Source organism: Macrobrachium rosenbergii, chromosome 42 (assembly GCF_040412425.1).
Source record: "Macrobrachium rosenbergii isolate ZJJX-2024 chromosome 42, ASM4041242v1, whole genome shotgun sequence".
Lineage (NCBI taxonomy): Eukaryota > Metazoa > Arthropoda > Malacostraca > Decapoda > Palaemonidae > Macrobrachium > Macrobrachium rosenbergii.
The window spans coordinates 53,736,788-53,757,904 of record NC_089782.1 but is presented as its reverse complement, the minus strand read 5'-3'; the positions used below and the strand labels follow the sequence as shown (position 1 = coordinate 53,757,904).

General features: G+C 36.0%; 1 protein-coding gene across 2 annotated transcripts in view; it reads left to right on the top strand.

The window, feature by feature from the left end:
• LOC136828427 (ubiquitin carboxyl-terminal hydrolase 48-like) overlaps positions 1-20,299 on the top strand; it is a 487,389-nt gene extending 467,090 nt beyond the window's left edge. Inside the window, exons 19-20 of one of the 2 annotated variants that reach the window (XM_067086475.1) lie at positions 16,861-16,925; positions 19,784-20,299. In XM_067086475.1, the coding sequence (XP_066942576.1) occupies positions 16,861-16,925; position 19,784 (66 nt within the window). In that variant the 3' untranslated portion in view covers positions 19,785-20,299. Of the gene's footprint in view, positions 1-16,860; positions 16,930-19,783 lie in introns of those variants that run through there. The other variant, XM_067086474.1, reaches the window with a different exon arrangement.
• The last annotated feature ends 818 nt before the right edge of the window (positions 20,300-21,117 follow it).

Genomic DNA, 21,117 nt, shown 5'->3' with positions numbered 1-21,117 from the left:
TTTCAGTGTGCAGTCGAGAGAGAGAGAGAGAGAGAGAGAGAGAGAGAGTACGCGTTGATGGTGAAGGTGATGGTGATAATGATGATGATGATGATGATGATGATGATGATGCGTTGTGCGTCATCTCGTAAGCTCATTAACGGACTTTTTGTCGACACCTTTGGATCGTTGCGAACCTGCTACGTCTCTCTCTCTCTCTCTCTCTCTCTCTCTCTCTCTCTCTCTCTCTCTCTCTCTCTCTCTCTCTCTATAACGTCACTCGCCCGGGCGTGCTCTCGGGTATGCATACGCACGCAACCAGACACCACTGCATTTGTTATTTCAGTAGTTATTGTGACAGTGGGAAGAAGTTTAGCAAGTTATAAATAAGTAAATAAATACTGGATTAGGTGTGGCAACGTTTTGTCAACAAAGACTTTTTTACAGTGTTTTTTTTTAGGTTTTTTTTCAAACTAGCTATTGAAATGTTGTCAAAGGTATTTGGGAATGTTGAAGTTTTTGAATTTTGTTTTTTGAGGAGTAATTCTTAGAAGCTCTTAGAAAGGAGTTATTTTTTATATTTTTTATTCATTTGAGGTCAGTATGTCTAAGCAAATTATGCATAAACGCTGATTGACGCATATATATATATATCATACCAGCTGGAAAAACCAGAACTTCTGAACCTATTTTGTTCAGAATTGTAGTTTATATACCCTTCATCCTCGTCAAGTAATTTGCACGCTGTTGGAATTCGGTTTTTAAATATATTCTGAAAAACATTTCCCAAAATGGCCTCCCCAGATTTCTTACGGAGCTCATTTGTATCAAATTTTTGTGAATTGTGCTTCTAAAAGTCATCTTGAGACAGTTCTTTCCCCTTTGATATTCTGACACCAACAGACACAAATTAAGAATCGCCTTGTGGTTTCTAACGAGAGCTTGCCCAAGGATGGTCTTTATGTCAGGTAAAGCAGGTGCTCTCAGTGTTTCTGTTTTTTCCAGCTTTATGTCAAAGTCATGTCAGTAACGTCCCCTTGAGGAAGGTTGTGGGTGGTGGGTGGGGGCCGGGGAGTGAGGGGTAGTATCGTGAGTGCATCTCATGTTATGCACTGTAAGCGTCACTAAATGTTGTTGTTTGCGGTGTCCCTTCCGCCCGTAACTGCATTCAATTTTTAGGCTTTTACCACTCCTCCGTTTTCACTTCCTTTCTTCCATCTTGCTATTCAACCACAGCCCCCGTTCTACTGTCTTAACCGCTGAATGGCGGAAAGTGCCTCAGTGCTTGTCTTTTGAGCCAAATGTTCTCAATCGTTCATGAATCATGTTAGTAGCTCGAGGTTATGCTCATTTCATTGTTCTGCCGCATAGTCTTGGGTATCTCGCAGAATTTGGTATGACTTTAAATAGCTATAACCTTAATTCTTTCAAGTTTTTAGTGAAGGTACGTGGTTGCACGCTATTCGCAATGTGCTGCTCTCCATTAATCAACTCTGTCATTGATATGCGCTTGAAACTTAACCGAAATATTCAACCGAAAGGTTGAAATTAAATTGCATTCTTGATCCAAACGGTTATTATTCGCAAGCAAGAAAAGAATTATGATCCTTGAATATTCCTGCGTTATTAAACTCGGAGAATTCTAAGGCCATAAATCCTTTTACGATTCCGACGTCTTCACGCGTTTGGACCGAAGGCAGCTCTTCATAAGGCCATTATTTTACTCGCCTAATGGGTTTCTTCTGCTTTTAAATAGATAGGAAGGCACTCTGATCTTCCGTCATTCAGAATTGTTTCCAGAAGTGATTTGCTTTGGCCGTCGTCGATCACAGGTTTTTTTCGTTTCATTTGGCCCCTCTCGCATGCCAATATCCATTACAGTACTTGGGGAGTTATGATCGTCATTGTAGTCCCAAAAATAGAAACAATTCGCTTTGTCGTGTTGGAGTTGAGATTGGGCCAGCTCAGTCGACAATGATGAGTTCGATTCGTTCAGGGAGATGCTTTTGTGAAAAGTATTGTAGATTTTCGAGTTCTGGTTTTCGGAATAGTTATAGTTGAGTCGGGTGTTTTCTAAAAAAATGTTTTTTTCGAAATTTGTTCTTTCAACAGTATTATATTTGAGTTTGATTGTTTTTCGATGTTTTTGAGTTGTTTTTCTAAGAAAATTATCTTTAGCGTAATTACTTTCGGATTTTTTTAGCTTTGTTTTTTCATAGTTTTTAGTGATTATTTTTAGATTGTTTATTAACTTTTCCTTTATTCTTTCAAAATTATTTTTAGTTTAATGTTTTTTAGATTTTTTTTAGCTGTGTTCTTTCAAAGTTATTTTTTAGTTTGATTATTTTTAGTTGTTTAGCTTTGTTCTTTCAAAGTTATTTTTGAGTTTGATTATTTTTAGGTTTTTAGCTTTGGTCTCTCAAAGTTATTTTTGAATTTGATTATTTTTAGATTTTGATTAGCTTTGTTCTTTCAAAGTTATTTTTTAGTTTGATTATTTTTAGTTTTTTAGCTTTTTTATTTCAAAGTTATTTTTAAGGTTGATTATTTTTTAGTTTTTTAGCTTTGGTCCTTCAAAGTTATTTTTGAGTTTGATTATTTTTAGATTTTAATTAGCTTTGTTCTTTCTAAGTTATTTTTGAATTTGATTATTTTCAGATTGTTTTGAGCTTTGTTTTTTGGAAGTGATTTTGAGTTTAATAATTTTTAGATATTTTTTGAGCTTTGTTCTTTCAAAGTTATTTTTGCATTTGAATATTTTTAGATTTTAATTACCTTTGTTCTTTTTAAGTTATTTTTCTATTTTGATTATTTGTAGAATGTTTTGAGCTTTGTGCTTTCAAAGTTATTTTGAGTTTAATTATATTTAGATTTTTTTAAGCTTTATTCTTTCAAAGTTAATTTTAAGTTTGATTATTTTTAGTTTTTAATTAGCTTTGTTCTTTCAAAGTCATTTTTTATTTTGATTATTTTTAGATTGCTTTGAGCTTTGTTCTTTCAAAGTTATTTTGAGTTTGATTATTTTTAGATGTTTTTTAGCTTTGTTCTCTCAAAGTTTTTTGAGTTGATTATCGTTAGCTTTTTTAACTTAGTTCTTTTAAATTTATTTTTGAGTGTGATTATTTTTAGTTTTTTTAGAGCTTTGTTCTTTCTAAGTTATTTTTGAGATTGATTAATTTTAGATTTTTCAGCTTAGTTCTTTTAAAGTTAGTTATGAGTTTAATTGTTTTTTGAGCTTTGTTCTTTCAAGGTCATTTTTGAGTTTGCGTATTTTTTAAAACTTTTTTATATTTGTTCTTTCAGAATTGTTTTCAGATAATTATTTAACTTCGTTCTTTGAATGTTAATTATGAGTGATTTTTTTAGATGTTTTACTAGCTTTATTCTTGCAAAGTTATTTTTTAGTTTGATTAGTTTTAGATGATTTGTTTAACTGTATTCTTTCAAAGTTACTTTTGATTTTGATGTTTGTAGATTTTTTAGGTTTGTCCTTTCAATTTTATTTTTAAGTTTGATTGTTTTTAGATTTTTTTAGCTTCATTCTTTCAAAGTTAATTTTGATTTTGATTTTTTTAGATTTTTAGCTCTGTCCTTTCAATCTTACTTTTAGCTTGATTGATTATTTTTAGATTTCCTTTAGCTTGGCTCTTGCAAAATAATTTTTTTATTTTGATTATTCTTTCAAAGGTAATTTTATTTCATTTTTAGATGTTATTTCGATTTATTCTTTTAAAGTTATATTTGAGTTTGATTATTTTTATATATTTTTAATCTTTATCCATTGAAAGTTATTGTTGAGTTTTATTATTTTTAGCTATTTTTTAGCTTTGTTCTTTTAGTTATTTTTGAATTTGATTATTTTCAGCTTTGTTCTTTCAATGTTATTTTTTAGTTTGATTATCTTTAGATTTTATTTAGCTTTGTACTTTGAAAGTTATTTGTGAATTTGATCGTTTGTAGATTTGTTGAGCTTTGTTTTTCAAATTAATTTTTGAGTTTGATAATTTAAGGTGATTTTTTTATCATGGTTCTTTCAAAGTTATTTTCGAGTTTGATTATTCTTAGATGTTTTCTAGCGTTGTTCTTTCAGAGTTTGATTATTCTTAGATGTTTTCTAGCGTTGTTCTTTCAGAGTTATTATTGAGTTTGATTAGATTACTTATTTATATTTGAATTTGGATTTTTGCTGAGAAGTTTTGTTATTTCAAAAGTTTTTAATAAGTTTGTGGAGCGTTCTTTCAGCTTTTTTTTTTTTTTTTTTGTTACTTCTGGGAAGGTGTGTTCTAGCCTTTTTTCTTTCAAAAAATCTTTTTTAGATTTTTCTGGCAAGTCGCATCTTAAACCTTTTTTCTTTTCAGGATTTACTAATAAGTTTTTTTCTTCCCGATGTGTTACTTGTCAAGTGAGTTATTTTTGAACAAATCTCAATCCGGAGATTTTTTGATATTTGCAATTAAACTGTTTTGAGCAGTTCGTGTGGAGGTGTTTCTTTCTAAGAAGAGTTTTTTCAACCTCTCCAGTTCGTGTGTCAGAGGTTTTTGAAATGATTTGCTGAAGTTCCCAGAGAGGTTAGGGAATTCTGAATTATTTTTTTCGAGGAGTTATTGTGAAAAGATTAAAAGGAAGATTTTTATAATATCCCTAATACAGGAAACAAAATCAGATGAATTAACGGGTTCTGTATCATATACCTTGTAAGTGTTGAGTTCTTTCTCTGTTTCTGTTTTCTTTATAGTCTTTCCTCTTTGAAGTGGCGAGCCTCTATATTCCTCTTTTTCTTTTTCTTTTTCTTTGTCTTTTGTTTTTTAATATGAACTTGTGGATTTGAAGTGTGCGGTCTGTCGACTTTTTCCAGACAAAGCACCTCTCTCTCTCTCTCTCTCTCTCTCTCTCTCTCTCTCTCTCTCTCTCTCTCTCTCTCTCTCTCTCTCTCTCTCTCTCCATGCCTTATTTTCTCTTGCTATTGTTTACAGAAGGACTATGTAGTTCATTCTTCGGACTTCCATAATTGTGATTTAATAGCATGTTTTAAACGAAAACATTTTCGACTGTTAGTAAGTGAAGGGTTTTGTCACGTAAGAACGTTTCTCCGGCTGGTGTATATTAGTAGAGCTCATTTAAACGGAAACATCGTTCCTTATAACTGTCATTATAAATTGCTTAAAGCATTTTATACAAATATCGTGTAACTGATGTGCGGTGGAATGAGTTGGTTGTCTCGTGTGCGGAAATCTTTTAGGATTGCACGCCACCGCTCTTTCATTATTAGTTCCCGAACGTTTAGCATTTCGTGATGTCGCTGGAACTACTGGAGGTCTGTGTAGAGTGGGGAAAGTGGCATTGTTTTGTTTCGTGTTGTAGATGGACATATATATATATATATATATATATATATATATATATATATATATATAAATTTTTATCACACCCTGATTTATATACAATCATGAAGCTACAAATGTCGCTTAATATCAAATTCACGCTACCTCGGGAGTATCTCCGATGGAGAATTATCACCGAAGGGGAATTTATATAAGTGATAAATGAATTAGTACCGCCGGCGGCTATAAATTGATATTAAGCGACATTTGTAGCTTCATGAATATCTATCTACCTATCTATCTATCTATCTATCTATCTATCTATCTATCTATCTATCTATCTATCTATCTATATATATATATATATATATATATATATATATTTATATTTATATACAAACATGGATATATTTGTGTCTATTCTTTCCCAGTAAATCTTTTTGGATGAGGTGTCAGTTCTCCACCATGACTGACTCACCACGTTTAAGTTACCAGTTGTGCAAATTCGATGTTCGAATAGGGTGTATTTCAACTCAGGATACAGCCTCGAAGGCGAAAGGGAAGGCACCATTATCACAACAGTTGACTGTGCCAACGTTTCACGATACTTGCTGTCGTCGCATTTTCAGGACTGAAATTTTTTACCAACCATCTTAATAAAATCACCTTAAAACACTGATTTACTTATAAAATAATAAGACAGATAAAATTATTTTATATGTAAATCGATGTTTTGATGTGATTTTTAAGAAAGTGGTTTGCAAATAATTTCAGCCCTATTTGAACATTGAATTGCACAGTTGTTAGCTACTTGAACGTGGTGAGTCGGTCATGGTGGAGAACTGCCACCTTATCCACAAAGACTCGCTGGGAAAGAAGACACAAACAAATATATGCATATCTGTATAATGAAGTGGCATAATAAACTGAAGTGATAATGGTTCCTTTTCCTTCGCCTTCTTCTATATCCACAAACTCCTTGCTAGCTCAAGGACCCCACAATTTGACATACTCCTCATATACAGATACTTCTTCATTGCCTTTAACTCTTGCCCATTATTCATTAATAACCTTCTCCTGATAGGCTGCTCTTGATTCCGTCTTTTCAGACTCACTTGACTGAGTCATATTTATAGGCACAGCATGAACCTTCTTGCTTCAGACAGGAAGATCAGATATTCCTTCGTGTTTTAGCTTGCTGCTGGGTCCTGGATTTTCTCTTCCTTCCAGTTGTGTGAAGATAACGACATGGAAATGGAATCCTTTGTTTTTGGCGGGTGTTGATATCCTTTCAGTGGCTTCCATCTCCCACCTCTCTCCACCCCTCGCCCCTTCCCCTTTTCCAGAGCCAAAAGCATACACTGGCCATCTTTGGTGAGTGATGACCACTAGCCAACCACTATGTTGTCAGCGTTGATTGATGGCGGACAGCAAGTGAAAAAACTACGCAAAAACACAACAAAAGCAACTGTAATGGCAATGATCTCTTTTTAATGGTCTCTCGTTGCTTCTGAGCCGAAAGGGGGGAAAGGGAAAGGGGCAGAGCGACTCTCTCTCTCTCTCTCTCTCTCTCTCTCTCTCTCTCTCTCTCTCTCTCTCTCATCATCTAAAACACCACGAACATTTTGCAATTTTCCTTGCCAAGCGGATTTGGGAGCCAAAAGATGGAAATTGTTATAGAAGCCTTTTTAATTACGTCATTTTTTAGCTCCCTTCTTTTAGCCTTTTATGAGCCTTTTCTTCCAGGACTCTATCGATATGTTTTGGGGTTGACGCGTGATGCGGAGTTTTTCCTCGGGTTAATCTTCCTTCTAATTGCCAAGAATTATTTCCTCGTAAGTCTTAATCTTGCAGGTGGTTTTTGTCAGATTATGAAATTTCAGCTGTGTTGAGAACAATATGCTGTTGCACCGTCCTATGCATACACAACATACTTATTTTTATAATTATTATTTTGTTTATTTATTACCTATTTATTCATTTATTTATTGATTAATAAAAAAAATGCGCGAAAAATAGCACGAAAAAAATAGCAATATTCTGATAAAGATCCTCTCGCCCTGAATCCAGGCTTAGCCTCATTCCAAAACAATGTCTGCGTGGTCACAACAGCTTCGAGCATCGCCAGAGAGATCTCATCAACAGGACGCCGACTCCTTGTGTTAATAACTGTGACTATATGTACACTGACATCATTTGCCCAAACTCTGCCATAGAACAGTTCATGGGTCAGGCATCTGACACTTGCAGGTCACTCAGGCATCGAGGAGCAATGCCACATCCTCTGGTTTCAGTAATAATTGGCGCAGGTTATTGAAGCCCTGTCATAAAACGCAGTTGATATCCAGCATTTTTCTCTGTTACAACGGGGGTTTATAGGTTTGTCGTCCTCCACAGCACGGGGCTGCCTCTCGTGTGCTCTGTTCAAGTATGGTGAATTAAGGGTCAGTTTGTCTAAGCTTCTGGATGGTACGTAACGTCCATAGAATATGGGCTTGCTGTCTCCGCCCTCTCCCATGTTAACGCCATTTTGACGGTATGCGTACCTCTGTGTATAAGTTCCAGCGTAACGTGTAAGCTGGGGATTAATAAAAACGAAAATAAGCTGAAATACCCCCGAGGTCAGTTGTAGTCAGTCAGGGCTGCAGGAAATCACTCTTGACGCGCATCGAACTCCCATCTTGACTTACTAAATACAATACCTCCGTGGCGCTTATAACACTCCTGTGAAATCCGTCGTGGATTTCATAGAAATTCAGAGATACGAGCTTCTGCTTTAAACGTTTTTAACAGGTGTTCCTGTCGAGGACTGATAGATAGGTAGGTCGATAGCAAGATAATTGACCTTTGTTTTAGGGGGCTCTTTTACCGTTGACATAGCTTTCCTTCCTCTCTTACCGCCACACACACACACACACACACACACACACACACACACACACACACACACACACACACCAATTTGCACTTGCTTCGATATGCAAATGAATGTCCAGGGCAACAAAGAAGTGATAAATTCTGCGCCAACTTCATCGTCGTGATTTTATTCATGAATACTTTAGTGCACACACACACACACACACACACACACATACTGTGTTCTTGAGCAGTTGCGAAGCCTGAAAGATCAGTTATAGTGATGGGGTCAGTGCGATTTATGACTGCTCGTAAAACTGTTACTGATTTAGACTTTCGCGATGTCCTCCCACCACAAGGCCACACCCCATCCCCTCCCCACCCTCCTTGCCTCTGCACTTTTATTATCTGTCGTTCGGTTCGGATTTTCTCCGACTCTAATAATATCTTTCCTGGCAATAATTGTACATCGTATATCTCCTTGTTCTGTTTAATCGTTGCTCGGCGAATCTAACCTGTACCTCAACCCCCCTCCCTCTCCTAAAGCTATATCGTGTTGTGGATATTTGGGTTTATTTCTACTATCTTTATTTTTATCATGCAAAGGACGATGAGAGAGATGGGTCACCTAAAGATCTTGACTAGCCTAGAGACCTTCCTCTTGAAAGATGTAAAGGCAAATTTAGCTCCTGTATCTGTAATACTTTTGTATTTCCCTCCTCATCTCGGATTGTGAGTCTTCCAATTTTTCATGTTTTCACATTTTCCTTTGTCAGTTCGCCCACCCTTTTGTCCGCATTCCCTTGTTAGGGCCTTGCTTTCACCATTAAGCCGAGAAATTTTGAGGGCTCCTGATTTGGTTTTGGAGTCAACAACGCGGCTGTTAAGTGACCAAAATCAAGAACAGGTGGGGTTGTATTTCGCATCTGCTGACTGTCCCGTCTTTGTGAAATTAGGTTTGATGTGATTGCGTCATCTTATCGGCACTTATGTATCTGACTGACGTTCACCGGTTTCTTTTGTTCCCAGTATATTGTAGTGTATGTATATGTATATGTATATATATATATATATATATATATATATATATATATATATATATATAATAATTGTTTATGTGTGTGTATGGATGTATATATAATATATATGAGTGGTGGGAAAAAATGTTTGCTCTCTCTCTCTCTCCGCAATATATACACAAGGAATTGTCAGAACAGAGTAACCATGAATGACCCAAAAATCGCTATAGCAACCTGAAATAAGGAGTTAAAAAGGTGAACACTGTCCGAGACGGGTGTAGAGAGGTTGAGAGGGTCAGATCGGTTTACTAAAGGAGCGTGGGTGGGGGATGGGTGGATGATAAAGGGGTGGGGGGTAGGGGGATGGGGGAAGGTTTGATTAATGGGTTTTATATGGTCCGTGAGACGAGTAATGCAACCCATTAGTTCTTGGCTCTTCCTGACTGGGATCCCTAGCGCCTCGCACTACAACACCTGTCACTCATACATCTCTCTCTCTCTCTCTCTCTCTCTCTCTCTCTCAGTTCATTAGTAGACACGTAATTATTTTGGTATATAATTTATTTGGTATATCAGTAAACATCAATGGTTAAATCGTGTTTCGTCTCTGTGTGTCGACAGTATTTTTTGTAATAACGTTCACCTGCCAATTTGAATTGAATAACTTATCTTCTGTGTCTGTTGATTGTCTGTCTGTACATATTCAGCTCCCAGACAATAAAAAAAATCATAAAACTAAAAAAATTTTTAAGCCACACTTTGATTCCAAAATGCACCAAAAAGTATAAGATAAAGCTTTCTGTGATCCACAATATTGATGGTTACTTACGCCTAAACATGAAAGCGCGGGGCGCCCACTCACCTAACTTCCATACAGACATTTAAATTGAGAAGTTTCCGAAAGCAAGATTTCACAGCACGTATGTGTGGGACTAAATCTCCCTGTGCACCTAGTGATGATGTAAGTTGGTTAAGACCTGAAGAGGTCTGTGGAAGCAGTGAAGGCGGTAAAGTGAGTGTTGTCAAAGACTTGCATGTAATTGGGTTCCACACCTGGTAAGCTTCCTCAAGAACCACTAAGAGTAGGCTATGCGCGTCATTGTTAGAAATTGCATGACAGTTCGCATTACTGACGTGAAATTTTGCATCCATAAAGCTTTCTTTACATATGTCTTTATATGCACATTGCATCAATAAAATATGTTTTCAATACAATACAGTATAATACATGTCTATAGAATTGTATGCAAGTTAGGGTAAGCGGCCCACGATTTTACGTTTAGGTATAAGTAATCACAAACGTCGTGCATATCAGAGAGTTTTTTGAGGAAAGCAAGGAAAACAATGCCAGATTAGGCAGATAGGCTCTCCACGCTTTTATGTTTAGACATAAGTAAACAATAATATTGTGGATCACAGAAAGTTTTATTTTTTAATAATTAGTTTTATTTGTGATTTTTTAGTGTTTGACAGTTGAATACATGTACTGCTTGCATCAACGAGTGACTGAACCGATTACAAAGCACCATCCTTGCTAGTTTGCACGGTCGTTACAAAAGAGTACGAATCTACGGTCCCGATACTGCATGTTTCACACCTATGAAAACAATCCCTTAGCTAGGTGTTCTGCATACTACACGACGATAAAATTGTATTAATATTTATATATTTATTATTTTGTTATATTGCATTGTCACAGACTTTGCACACGTAGGCTACACCAAATCTGGGCGAAATCGGTTCGGTAGAAGTGAGTCCAAAATCGGTTGCAACTTTTGACCCAAACAGACAGACACAGAAGTGAAGTTAAAGAAAAGCGTGTAAACAAAGGTAGAATTTTGCGTTATACACCTTTTCCCAAATGAAACGGTACAATCTGGTCGTACTAAATTAAACAAACGTCAAAACACTTCAGCCGAAGGTCATAAGATCGTAACAACGATCATATCTTAGCGACATATTTCATGACTGTTAAAACATTTTTACTGAACTGAAAGTAATATGCTCAAAACTAGTGTACATCTGAATTTAGTCCTAACAAACTGAATATAAACTAAAATCTTTAGACAATCTGTGATACTATAAGACTCTTGTGCGTAACTGGAGACATTATGCAAAACATTGAAGCACTTTCAGTATTGACAAACATTGAACCGAAACGTTAAACAAGGGTTATATTTCCCGTAGGGTTAGAGACTAAGTTTTTCTCCAAAGGCCTCGCTTAGAAACGGGAGAATTTCGGTGGCGATTAATTTGTTTCGATAGTCTGAAACGGCACATAGACCATTGCAGGTACCTCAGACCAATGTAGCACATGTACAGTATGTATGTACCTATATTAAACATTTCAAGGATATCCAGTAAAATCTCCAGTAAGAAGACGAGGATACGTCATAACTTTAGGATTTAAATATCAAACGCACACATCATTGCCAAATCTATTGAAAAGTTAAATAATAAACAGAATAGATCATGTATAGTATTTATGTACAGTACAAAACTTAAGAAAAAATTGTCATAGGGAGTAAATAAAATAATTGTCATTAACAAACTTAAATATGTCAAAATAAGCGATAATGTACATAATAATATGTACAATACTGTATACTGTAAACTTAAAGATACAAATGTATATTTGACGAACACGTATTAAAGGATATCAAAGTATGAAAAAATAATTTTTTTTCTTGCTTATTCATTTAAATATGTCTTCTCTCAGAATACATTTGGGCAGATACCCATTTGAATGCCCACAATTGTTATCAGTTATATCCCGGCTGATTATTTCAACGGAACGAGTATTTTCCCTTTTCATAAGGGTTTTCCCCCAAACTGGCCGTAGACATATTGGCGGCAGCAGCAGCAGCAGCAGCAGCAGCAGCAGCTCGTCGATCGGACACTTCACTTTGAATCCAATTGAGTCTTTTTTCCATATCATTTTTGAAGACCGAAAACCAGTTTTCAATGGGATTTAGGAAAGGCGAATTTGGAGGCAATTACTTTACTTGGAGGTTGTTCGGAATAAAGCACAACATTTCCATGACAAGAGGCATTGTCCATGAGCAGTACTGCGCTCTCATCTCCTAGTATTACTGAAAGAAATGTCATAAAATCATAGAAGACTTGTCTATTAACGGATGCATGGACTATTTTCTGGTAAACCAGCCCCACAACGTTGGGCACGGCAGCAATAACAGTTATGTTTTGTCCTCTCTGATTTCCTGTCATACAGTACAAGCTTTGCCCGATAGGTGCCCGTCCATAAAGACGTCGAGTATACAGATTGAAGCCTGTTTCATCTATGTACACTGTATTCTATGCTGCTGCAGTCCTTCAGTGTACATCCACTGAGCGTATTGAACACGAGAGTCCTTAGTTGCAGGGAAATTTCTTGACGCTGGTACATCATTACAGACTTTGAGGGTGATAAGCTATCCACCTAAACATCTCTGTATCGTGGAGGCAGAGACTTGTGGTTTTATGTGGCCACACTGCATAAAATGTTGACCGCAACTCACGAATTAAAAGTACTAAGAAATCCACACTTTCCTCGTCCAATTTTCTTGGTCTGCCCCAGCTGGGTTTGAGACCACCCTTCTCCTGTGCGTTGGAATCCTCGAACACATCAGTAAGGAAGCTGTGGTGCGAGCAACGTTTAAAACCCGGGCTGATTCGACGAAGTCCTGTGACCTTGCTCATAAACAGATATATATGATGCGCTCTCTGTCCACCTGTTGTACTCGAGGCATGATAATGATAGCTTTGATACGGATTTTGGCAATCAGAAAGTAGAGAGCACCTTTCTGCTACGACGATGGTTCATACACTAAGCCTAATCTCGACGTAACAAGTACAACGTGACTTTGTAGCTCCTTTCGCCCTGTATGAGCTTAGATGGTGTAAACTACGATCATTGGTACGAAAGGGGTACTTTAGGAATCAATTACATTTTGTGAAGAATGCACATGATGTGATTTAGCGAGGTTAATGACTAGATGCCTCAGAAAAATTAAAAATACGATGTTTTTTGTTATGAAGCATTGACTTTGAAATTTGCATTCGTTTTACCGCTTGGTAAAGTGTGTCACCTTCAAGGGACAGTTGGCTTACAGCAATGCACACTGATTAAGGTTTGTTGCTATTGTTTGCATTTGTGCGGATGGTCGCTTTATTTTGAAAATGTTTCGCATTTTGCTGATTGTTTTGTTTCTAATACTACATTGTCGCATTAAACTGAATACTGTTACTGATTTATGAACATTGTCTTAGCTGTTATGAATTGTGATTTAGAGTTTTAGTGATTGACTAAATAAACTGAAATTTGTTCGAAAGGAAACGGTAAAAGGTGTATTTCAAAACGAGAAAATTGTTTTGGTAATGTGGTATCATCAACGCCATGATCGTCGCCTCCAACGACCTGTGACTTTACCTCTGCGAAATTCCACAGCTCCTCTTTCGTGTGCTTTCGCTTCCGCACATCTCCGCTCACCTCCAGCCTCCCTCCCGCCTCATAGTTCCCATTCGTGCAGGTCTGGGTCTTCCAACTCTTCAGGTGTCCACAGGAGCCCGCCTGGTACTGTCAGGGCTGTGCTAAAGTCACATCTAGGACATCTCCATCTCCCGTTCATCATTATGTCATGTTATGGAACTGATGTCATTTTTCTTATGATAAGAATATTTCTAAACCTGTTCTTATGAGAGAGAGAGAGAGAGAGAGAGAGAGAGAGAGAGAGAGAGAGAGAGAGAGAGAGAGAGAGAGAGAGAGAGAGAGAGAGAGAGCTTTTCCAAACATTGCAGTCCCAAGGGTTCCAAACATTGCAAAGGTTGCCAAGGAGACCCCGTTTAATCGTAACGCCAGTTGAACTGAACTGCAACTGCATTGTTGCAGTTGCAGCCATTAATTTCTTCCCAAGGATTTTTTCGTGGAGTCCCTCCCCGAGGAGGTTGTGCTGGCTGTGGTTGCCTGTTTAATCTGGTTTCATGACCTGTTTATTTTTACTTGGAGAATATCTGGGTGTTTCGCGTCCGTCGAATGACATCGAATTCTTGAATGCTTATGGTCTGGAGTTATGTTTCGTTTAAATGTGTCGTGTTTTGATGGATTTCTTGTAAGGGCAAGGCATCCTAATGCCTCCTCTGTAAGGAGCTTGTAGCTTATTATTATTATTATTATTATTATTATTATTATTATTATTATTTATTATTATTATTGTAGATGTTTTTATTGTCGACATTGCTTGATTGTTTACAATTCATCCATTTTGAAGTTTTTGAAAAAACTCAATCTGCTTCATACTTATTTTTAGAGATGATGTTAGAGATTAGCGCATGCGCAGATATTTGACATAGGTGTTTCAATTTCTTTATCTGTATTCATCGAATGAATAAATCAGACTAATAAAAAAATATTCTTTAACTGTTAAAAGCGGTCGTATTATTTTGATGATGAAACTCAATGGGTCAGGTTGCAGGGGGCCACCTTTACGTCGCAGAGGTGGTATTGAAGTGTACTGTGAGCTAGTTCCCTCAATTGTAAGTGAAATGATGCTAATACCGTGTATTTTATTGTGCAGATGACTGCTCCTTAAGAGTCATTTCTGTGTAATTTGAGCGAATGCCGTTTTCAAACAAGTGTGTGTTGCATGGCATGTATGTATGTATATTATATATATATATATATATATATATATATATATATATATATATATATATATATATATATATATATATGTAAAAATAAGGTATACTTTTTATATATATAAATATACTTATATGTATGTATGTATGTATATATCACTGACATCTTCCTGTCGTTTAATCCAAAGAACGACAACCTGGCCTCTCCCATCTCGTCTTTCTGTAGGCAGTCTGTGACTGAATTATCCCAAGTCATTTGAAGCCTCTAAGTCTTTCTTTAGCTGCAGGCGAGCGAGCGGTGTTCCGTCTTCATTGTCTCTCTCCCAACATATGGGTCTGTTGTTCCTCTTCCTTCCCTCTCCCTTCATCAGAAGAAGAAAAAAAAAAGAAAGGAGAGAGAGGAAAAAATGAAAGGCTTGTTCGGAACAAGTGACCTATCCATCATTCGGCGTCTATCCTAACCAACTCCTCCTGCACTCGTTGTGCCATTTACACCCTTCCTTGGCATCAATCTTATCGGTTTTCTCTTTTCCACCATTTTCTCTCTTTTTTTTGTGTGTGTGTTTGGGAGAATGTGATATTTCCCGTTTCTCTGACTTGGATCTGTAGGTTAAGTACAACTGTTCGGGGAATTGTTATTTTAGCCACAGTGGGTGCCGATAATATCTGTTCCCTGTTAAATATTCACGTTTTGTCCTTTGCATTTGATCTTAATTGAGATTTCCTTTCGCAAGTGATCCTATGCATATATTGTTAGTATTGTTTTGACCATTTCCGCTAATTCGGAAAGCATTTTGATCATTTCAGTCAAGTGAAACGTCATAAATCGATTTTTCCAAAGCAGTGGAATCTTCGCTGTGAACTGATAGTCTATCTGCTTTTGCCATTTAGCCGGCATTTCCGGTTCAAATGCACAGTTCTTGGGGTTCTGCCGTGAATAGTCTTTCAGGTTTTCCAAATTTAGTTTGACTGTCCTTTCAAGTTTAACGTTCTCCCTCGGCTCCTTCCTCTTTCCAACTTTATCAAAAAAAGTGTAACAGGCAACTCGAGGAATACATCGCAACCTAACCTAACCTAACCTAAATTGAGTCTCTCTCTCTCTCTCTCTCTCTCTCTCTCTCTCTCTCTCTCTCTCTCTCTCGTTTACGTGGCACGCGTTTTGTTTTGCTACATGAACGATAATGGACTTATTCATGTCACGGGGTTCATGTAGTCCCTTTTTATTTCAGTGGCTAAGGTTCCTCGGGGATGTTAGTAGTCCACGCTTTATTTCAGTCTTGTCTTCTCATCTCTTCATGACTGCAGAGGTTATTCGGATAGAATCGCGTTATTTTAATAATGATCAGCAATTATAAATTGAAATGTCTGGAGTGGGCTGTAAGTCTATTAACCTTTCTCGATCTTCGAGGCCTGGCCAGTCCGAGATCTGCAAGTAAGTCGCTGTTAGAGCAAAGGAAACGAAAACGCAGATCTCTCGTAGTTCGAGAAAAAGCCCCTTTTTGTCCATCCAAATGCATTATGGCCAGTAATCATTTTAATTGGGTAGCTCTAGCATTGCATGGCGCTGAATAAGTATGGTTTATTTGTGAGTTTTCTGCTAAACATGCAAGTTGGGAATGCAAACTTGTAGTTATGGACGAGTTATTGTTCAATATAGAGAAATTTAAAATACCTAGTTCTGGGCTTTTCAATTCTATGTCTAGCAGGGCTTAAGAAAGCTTATTACCTGTTTTTTTCTTTTGTGGAAAACATATTTATATGCACAGGTTTGTTTCTCATTTATGGGTAATTGTGGCATTAATTTTTCCATATATTTTGGTATTTTTTATATTTACAATAAAATATTTATATATATAAGTCTTTGATATATTTGCGTTAATAGTATAAACCTTCACTGTTTTGTTTAGCATATGTCATCGCCGAGCTAAAATTGAGCACTACCTCCTAGAAAGGATATTATTATTATTATTATTATTATTATTATTATTATTATTATTATTATTATTATTATTATTATTATTATTATTATTATTATTTTCTTTCTGTAGGTAGAGGATATGGAATTGGCTGCGGGAGACGGAGTCGTTGAATTCAATGAGATGGACGAGGATTGGTAAGATGAGTTCATTTAATGTTGAATTTGTAAAATTTAGGTGGAAAGTTAGATTTGTTTTATAGTCATTAGGAAATAAGTTGAATTCATGTTGTGTACATAGGAGGTTTATTCGTAAAGTTAGGTAGATGAGTTGGATGAATTTTGTAAGATAAACTAAGTAATATTAATAAAAGACCTTTGACAAATAAAAGTCACTCAGTATATCGAAGTATCTCGATTTGACAAGTTGTGATGATTATAAGGCGCTAATTCTGTTGGTAAGTGGGATTCTATTGAAATTATGAATGACTAAAATAAATAAATGTTGAATTCACAGGTTCAGTTACTTGGAGATGTAAATTCTTAATAGTATATAGTGATGAAAGTGGTAAAATCGCGCTTAATTTGAATTAGTATATTAAACAGTGTTCACGGGAAACTGTTTAAATTACTTTGAAATTTATATTAACATTGGCAAAAGTAATTCACTTAATAGTTTGAAATAATATAAACATGTTACAGTATTCATTTTCTGAGTTGAATTCATCTGAACATTGACATCATGACTATTACAAGTGATTGTGATTTTTCCGAATTTGCATTTTAACTGACGCATTTCAGCATTGCCACAACTAAATGTATTTAGTATTGTTTCCATTCGTACAAATCAGCTGAATGAAAATCTTGTGAACATTGAGAAAGCATGATCATGTTTACTATTAATCAGGAATATCATTATTCACCATTATATTTCATTTTTGCTTCCCCAAATGTTTGCTTGTAGAAGTACCTAACCATTTTACTGATCATATATGTGTAGAAAAACAGTTTATCCTCTTTAGAAATGTTGCACAGGGTGTTCATGAGCTCTTAGACTGCTATTTTTTATCCTTAGTTGACTTTCCTCATTAGTTTGTGTTTTCACACCTTTTTGACTTTCTTTGTAGGAAGAGACAAAGATTTATTGGTAAACTGAAAACGTCAAGTAGTTCTCGTTTTTGACATGTATGTTTAGGCGATCACGGTTTACAAATATTTGGTCCGTTTATGTCGGTTGTGTCCGTACTCAACTTATGCAAATCCTCTAGATATTCACTAACCCTTGCTTCAGTTATAAGTGTTTTATTTCTTTAGTAACGCGTTCAAATTATATATCAGTTTTGGTAATATTCCTTTTTTATTAATTCGAAATATGGGTAAGTTTTGGATCACTATTTGCCACCACTGATTCAAGAGCTAAATCAATATTGGCGTTCTTCATCTGTGTAATCTCTTACGCAAAAAGTATGTGAATGAAGGCCCTCTTCTGCTGATGACGTATTCGCAAGCTTTAATAATAGTGGTGCTATTTTGCTAATAACATACTAAAAAACTGCATATGAGCACCATTTCATTTCAAATGCCGTACGAGTATTGGCGCTTTTTCGTCAAAAACTGTATATTAGCACCATTTAATTTCCATTGTTGTGCGAGTATTAACGCTTTTTCGTCAGTGACACAATCATATGCTTTGTGAATATGGGCGCTGTCTCAATAACGACAGTCCCAAAAGCAGGATGAATACTGCTGATTTTTCTTGATTGGCATAATTAAAAACTTAGTGATCAGCGGCACTTTAGGTAAAACATTCCGCACTAATTCTAGATCGCCCAGCAAAGCCAACGACTACAGACATAAAATCCAGCCATTCACAGATTAGCGAAGCGAAATCACCCAGCAAAATGACAACCGCCTCGTAAAGTTTACCGGCGATGTCTTTATTGGCCTAAAAAGAAATGAAGTGAAATGAAAACGAAGAATAAACATGTCGACCCATATCTCCCTGGTTGCCTAAAAGAAGCCTCGGAGAGATTTAAATCCGGGTCATAAAGCAGATCCAACCACCTGTTAGCGTGGCTGTTATATTATGTACTCCTGGTGTTGGTGTGACGGCGCGGGTCTTGATCAAAATCATTTTATTGGGTGGTCCGTGATACGCTTTAGTTCTGGGGGAGGAATTGAGGAATTTTGTGTTTTGGTAAGACGGAACCTTGCTTTTTTTTTTTTTTTTTTTTTTTTTTTTTCCTTCATTGGGTGTAATACTAGAATAGGGGTATAATATTCTTATCAGCTTTTATTTCCTGATGCAACTGTGAGGTTTTTTCCCAATTCCACCTTCCGTTCCTCATCCCCTTTATTTCGTGGATCCCTTTATCTTGCTGTCCAACCACTCCAACTCCCTCTTTTCATTGCCTTAAGCGCTGAATGACCGAAAGTGCCCCAGTGCTGGGCACGACAGCCTAAATATCAGAAAATCAACTGAATATACCAGCTAAAGGTAGCTAGCTGATTGTTGATGTTAATCGAAGAACCTTGTCCTGTACTCTAATGTACGAATTAATCGATACACAGAAACACAAATCTTCCTCTTTTATTGTATCAGTTGACACAATAAATAGACAAAATTGCATTCGTCATTTCTTGGCTGCTCGAAAGAGAAAGATTCGCTGCGGGCCAATTTGACTTAGCGACATCGACTTCAGTCAGCTTTGAGACAGTGTACAAACCACGTTGTAATTATTATTATTATTATTATTATTATTATTATTATTATTATTATTATTATTATTGATTTTTTTTGCAACTAAATTTTGTGTATTGTATTGTGTTTACCTTGTTTATCTCAGTATTTGGCCGTGAGCTGAAGTAAAGGACATTATTATTATTATTATTATTATTATTATTATTATTATTATTATTATTATTATTATTATTATTATTATATTTCTTTCAGCTTGTGAAGATAATTGTAAACTCCGAGTTTCCTAATAGGGATGTTGATTTCATTTCCAGAGTAAAAATCTGCAAAAATGAAATGTATTCCTTTTCTTTTCCAGATTGGCCAGTGCCCCTGGGTGCTGGTATTGGGTGGCAGTAGCAGCGTTTCCCGGGACCAGGATCTGTCGATGAGTGGAAACTCCTGCAGGCGACCACGGCGGAATCAGCCATGTCATTTTTCTCTCCCGTGTCAAAGAATGGGTGTTATTTTTCAAGTGTCATAAGATGAATGATTTCTTTGAATTTTCTAAATGATTTTCCTGTTATCCACTTCAGTGAGGCCGTGGACCATTTATTTGCATTTTTTAAAAAGCCAGGTTTTGTCATCCATTTGTGTAAATGAGAAAAACTGTTTTGTTTGTGTGTTTTTATAAGTAGAAAGGTACTTGAATACTGTAAAAGAAACGAATAGGTAGGACCTGCCTTTTTTGTACCTAGGTATTTTGCATTGTTATGAATAAGAGGAGAGGTGGGCCAATAAGAACGATGTATTTTGGAAGGTGTCAGCGTTCTGATATGAAAATGGTTCTGCTTTATCTTCGATATATTTTTTGCTTATGATGTCACTAGTATGTCCCATTATACCTTTTCTGTGTGTAAATAAATATATATATTTTTTGTATGGGTGCGAATAGGGGTGGCGAGTATTGTGCTTGTAAATGCTCCATTCTTTTTTTTTTTTTTTTTTTTATTTCCATCCAATATCTTGTATTGTGCCGAATTTTTTATGTTTAAATCGGTGCTTCTTTCGTTGCTTTGGAGTTCAGGGTAACCATGGTACTATTTCTTGATTATTATGATTATTATTATTATTATTATTATTATTATTATTATTATTATTATTAATCCCGGTATAAGCTAACAGCTTTATCAGTCTTCATTGTCATTATTTTATTAAAATTAATATTCTAAACCCAAGATAGTCCCGTGTTATAATCCTCCTACCTAACATTTCTGAATTCGTTGCGTGTGGTCAGTGAAAACCGATTCATTCGAGATATCGAAAAAAAAACTTGATAGTATCTCGACAGAATTGCACAAAAACAATATGAGTTGAATAGGTTTCCTTTTTTATCGTAAACTTAGTGTAATTGTCCACTCCTTCATAGAAACGATCTCGGTTATAGTAAGTGCACAATGCCTTTTACATTCTTTTGAGAGGTCCCAAAAGTTTTTAATAATGGCCGTTGATTTGCAAATTAGTATTTTATTTTGGTGGTGCACTCGAACGGTCGATGAAAATTTGACCTGTGTTCAGGAATGGTACAAGTTAATGATTAGTTTCACTGATGCAGTTTAAATACATGATCATGATTTTTATTTTGCTGAATATTTCAAGTAACATTTTTTGATGCTAAATACGGCGTATGATGAAGCATACGTTATTTTAAAT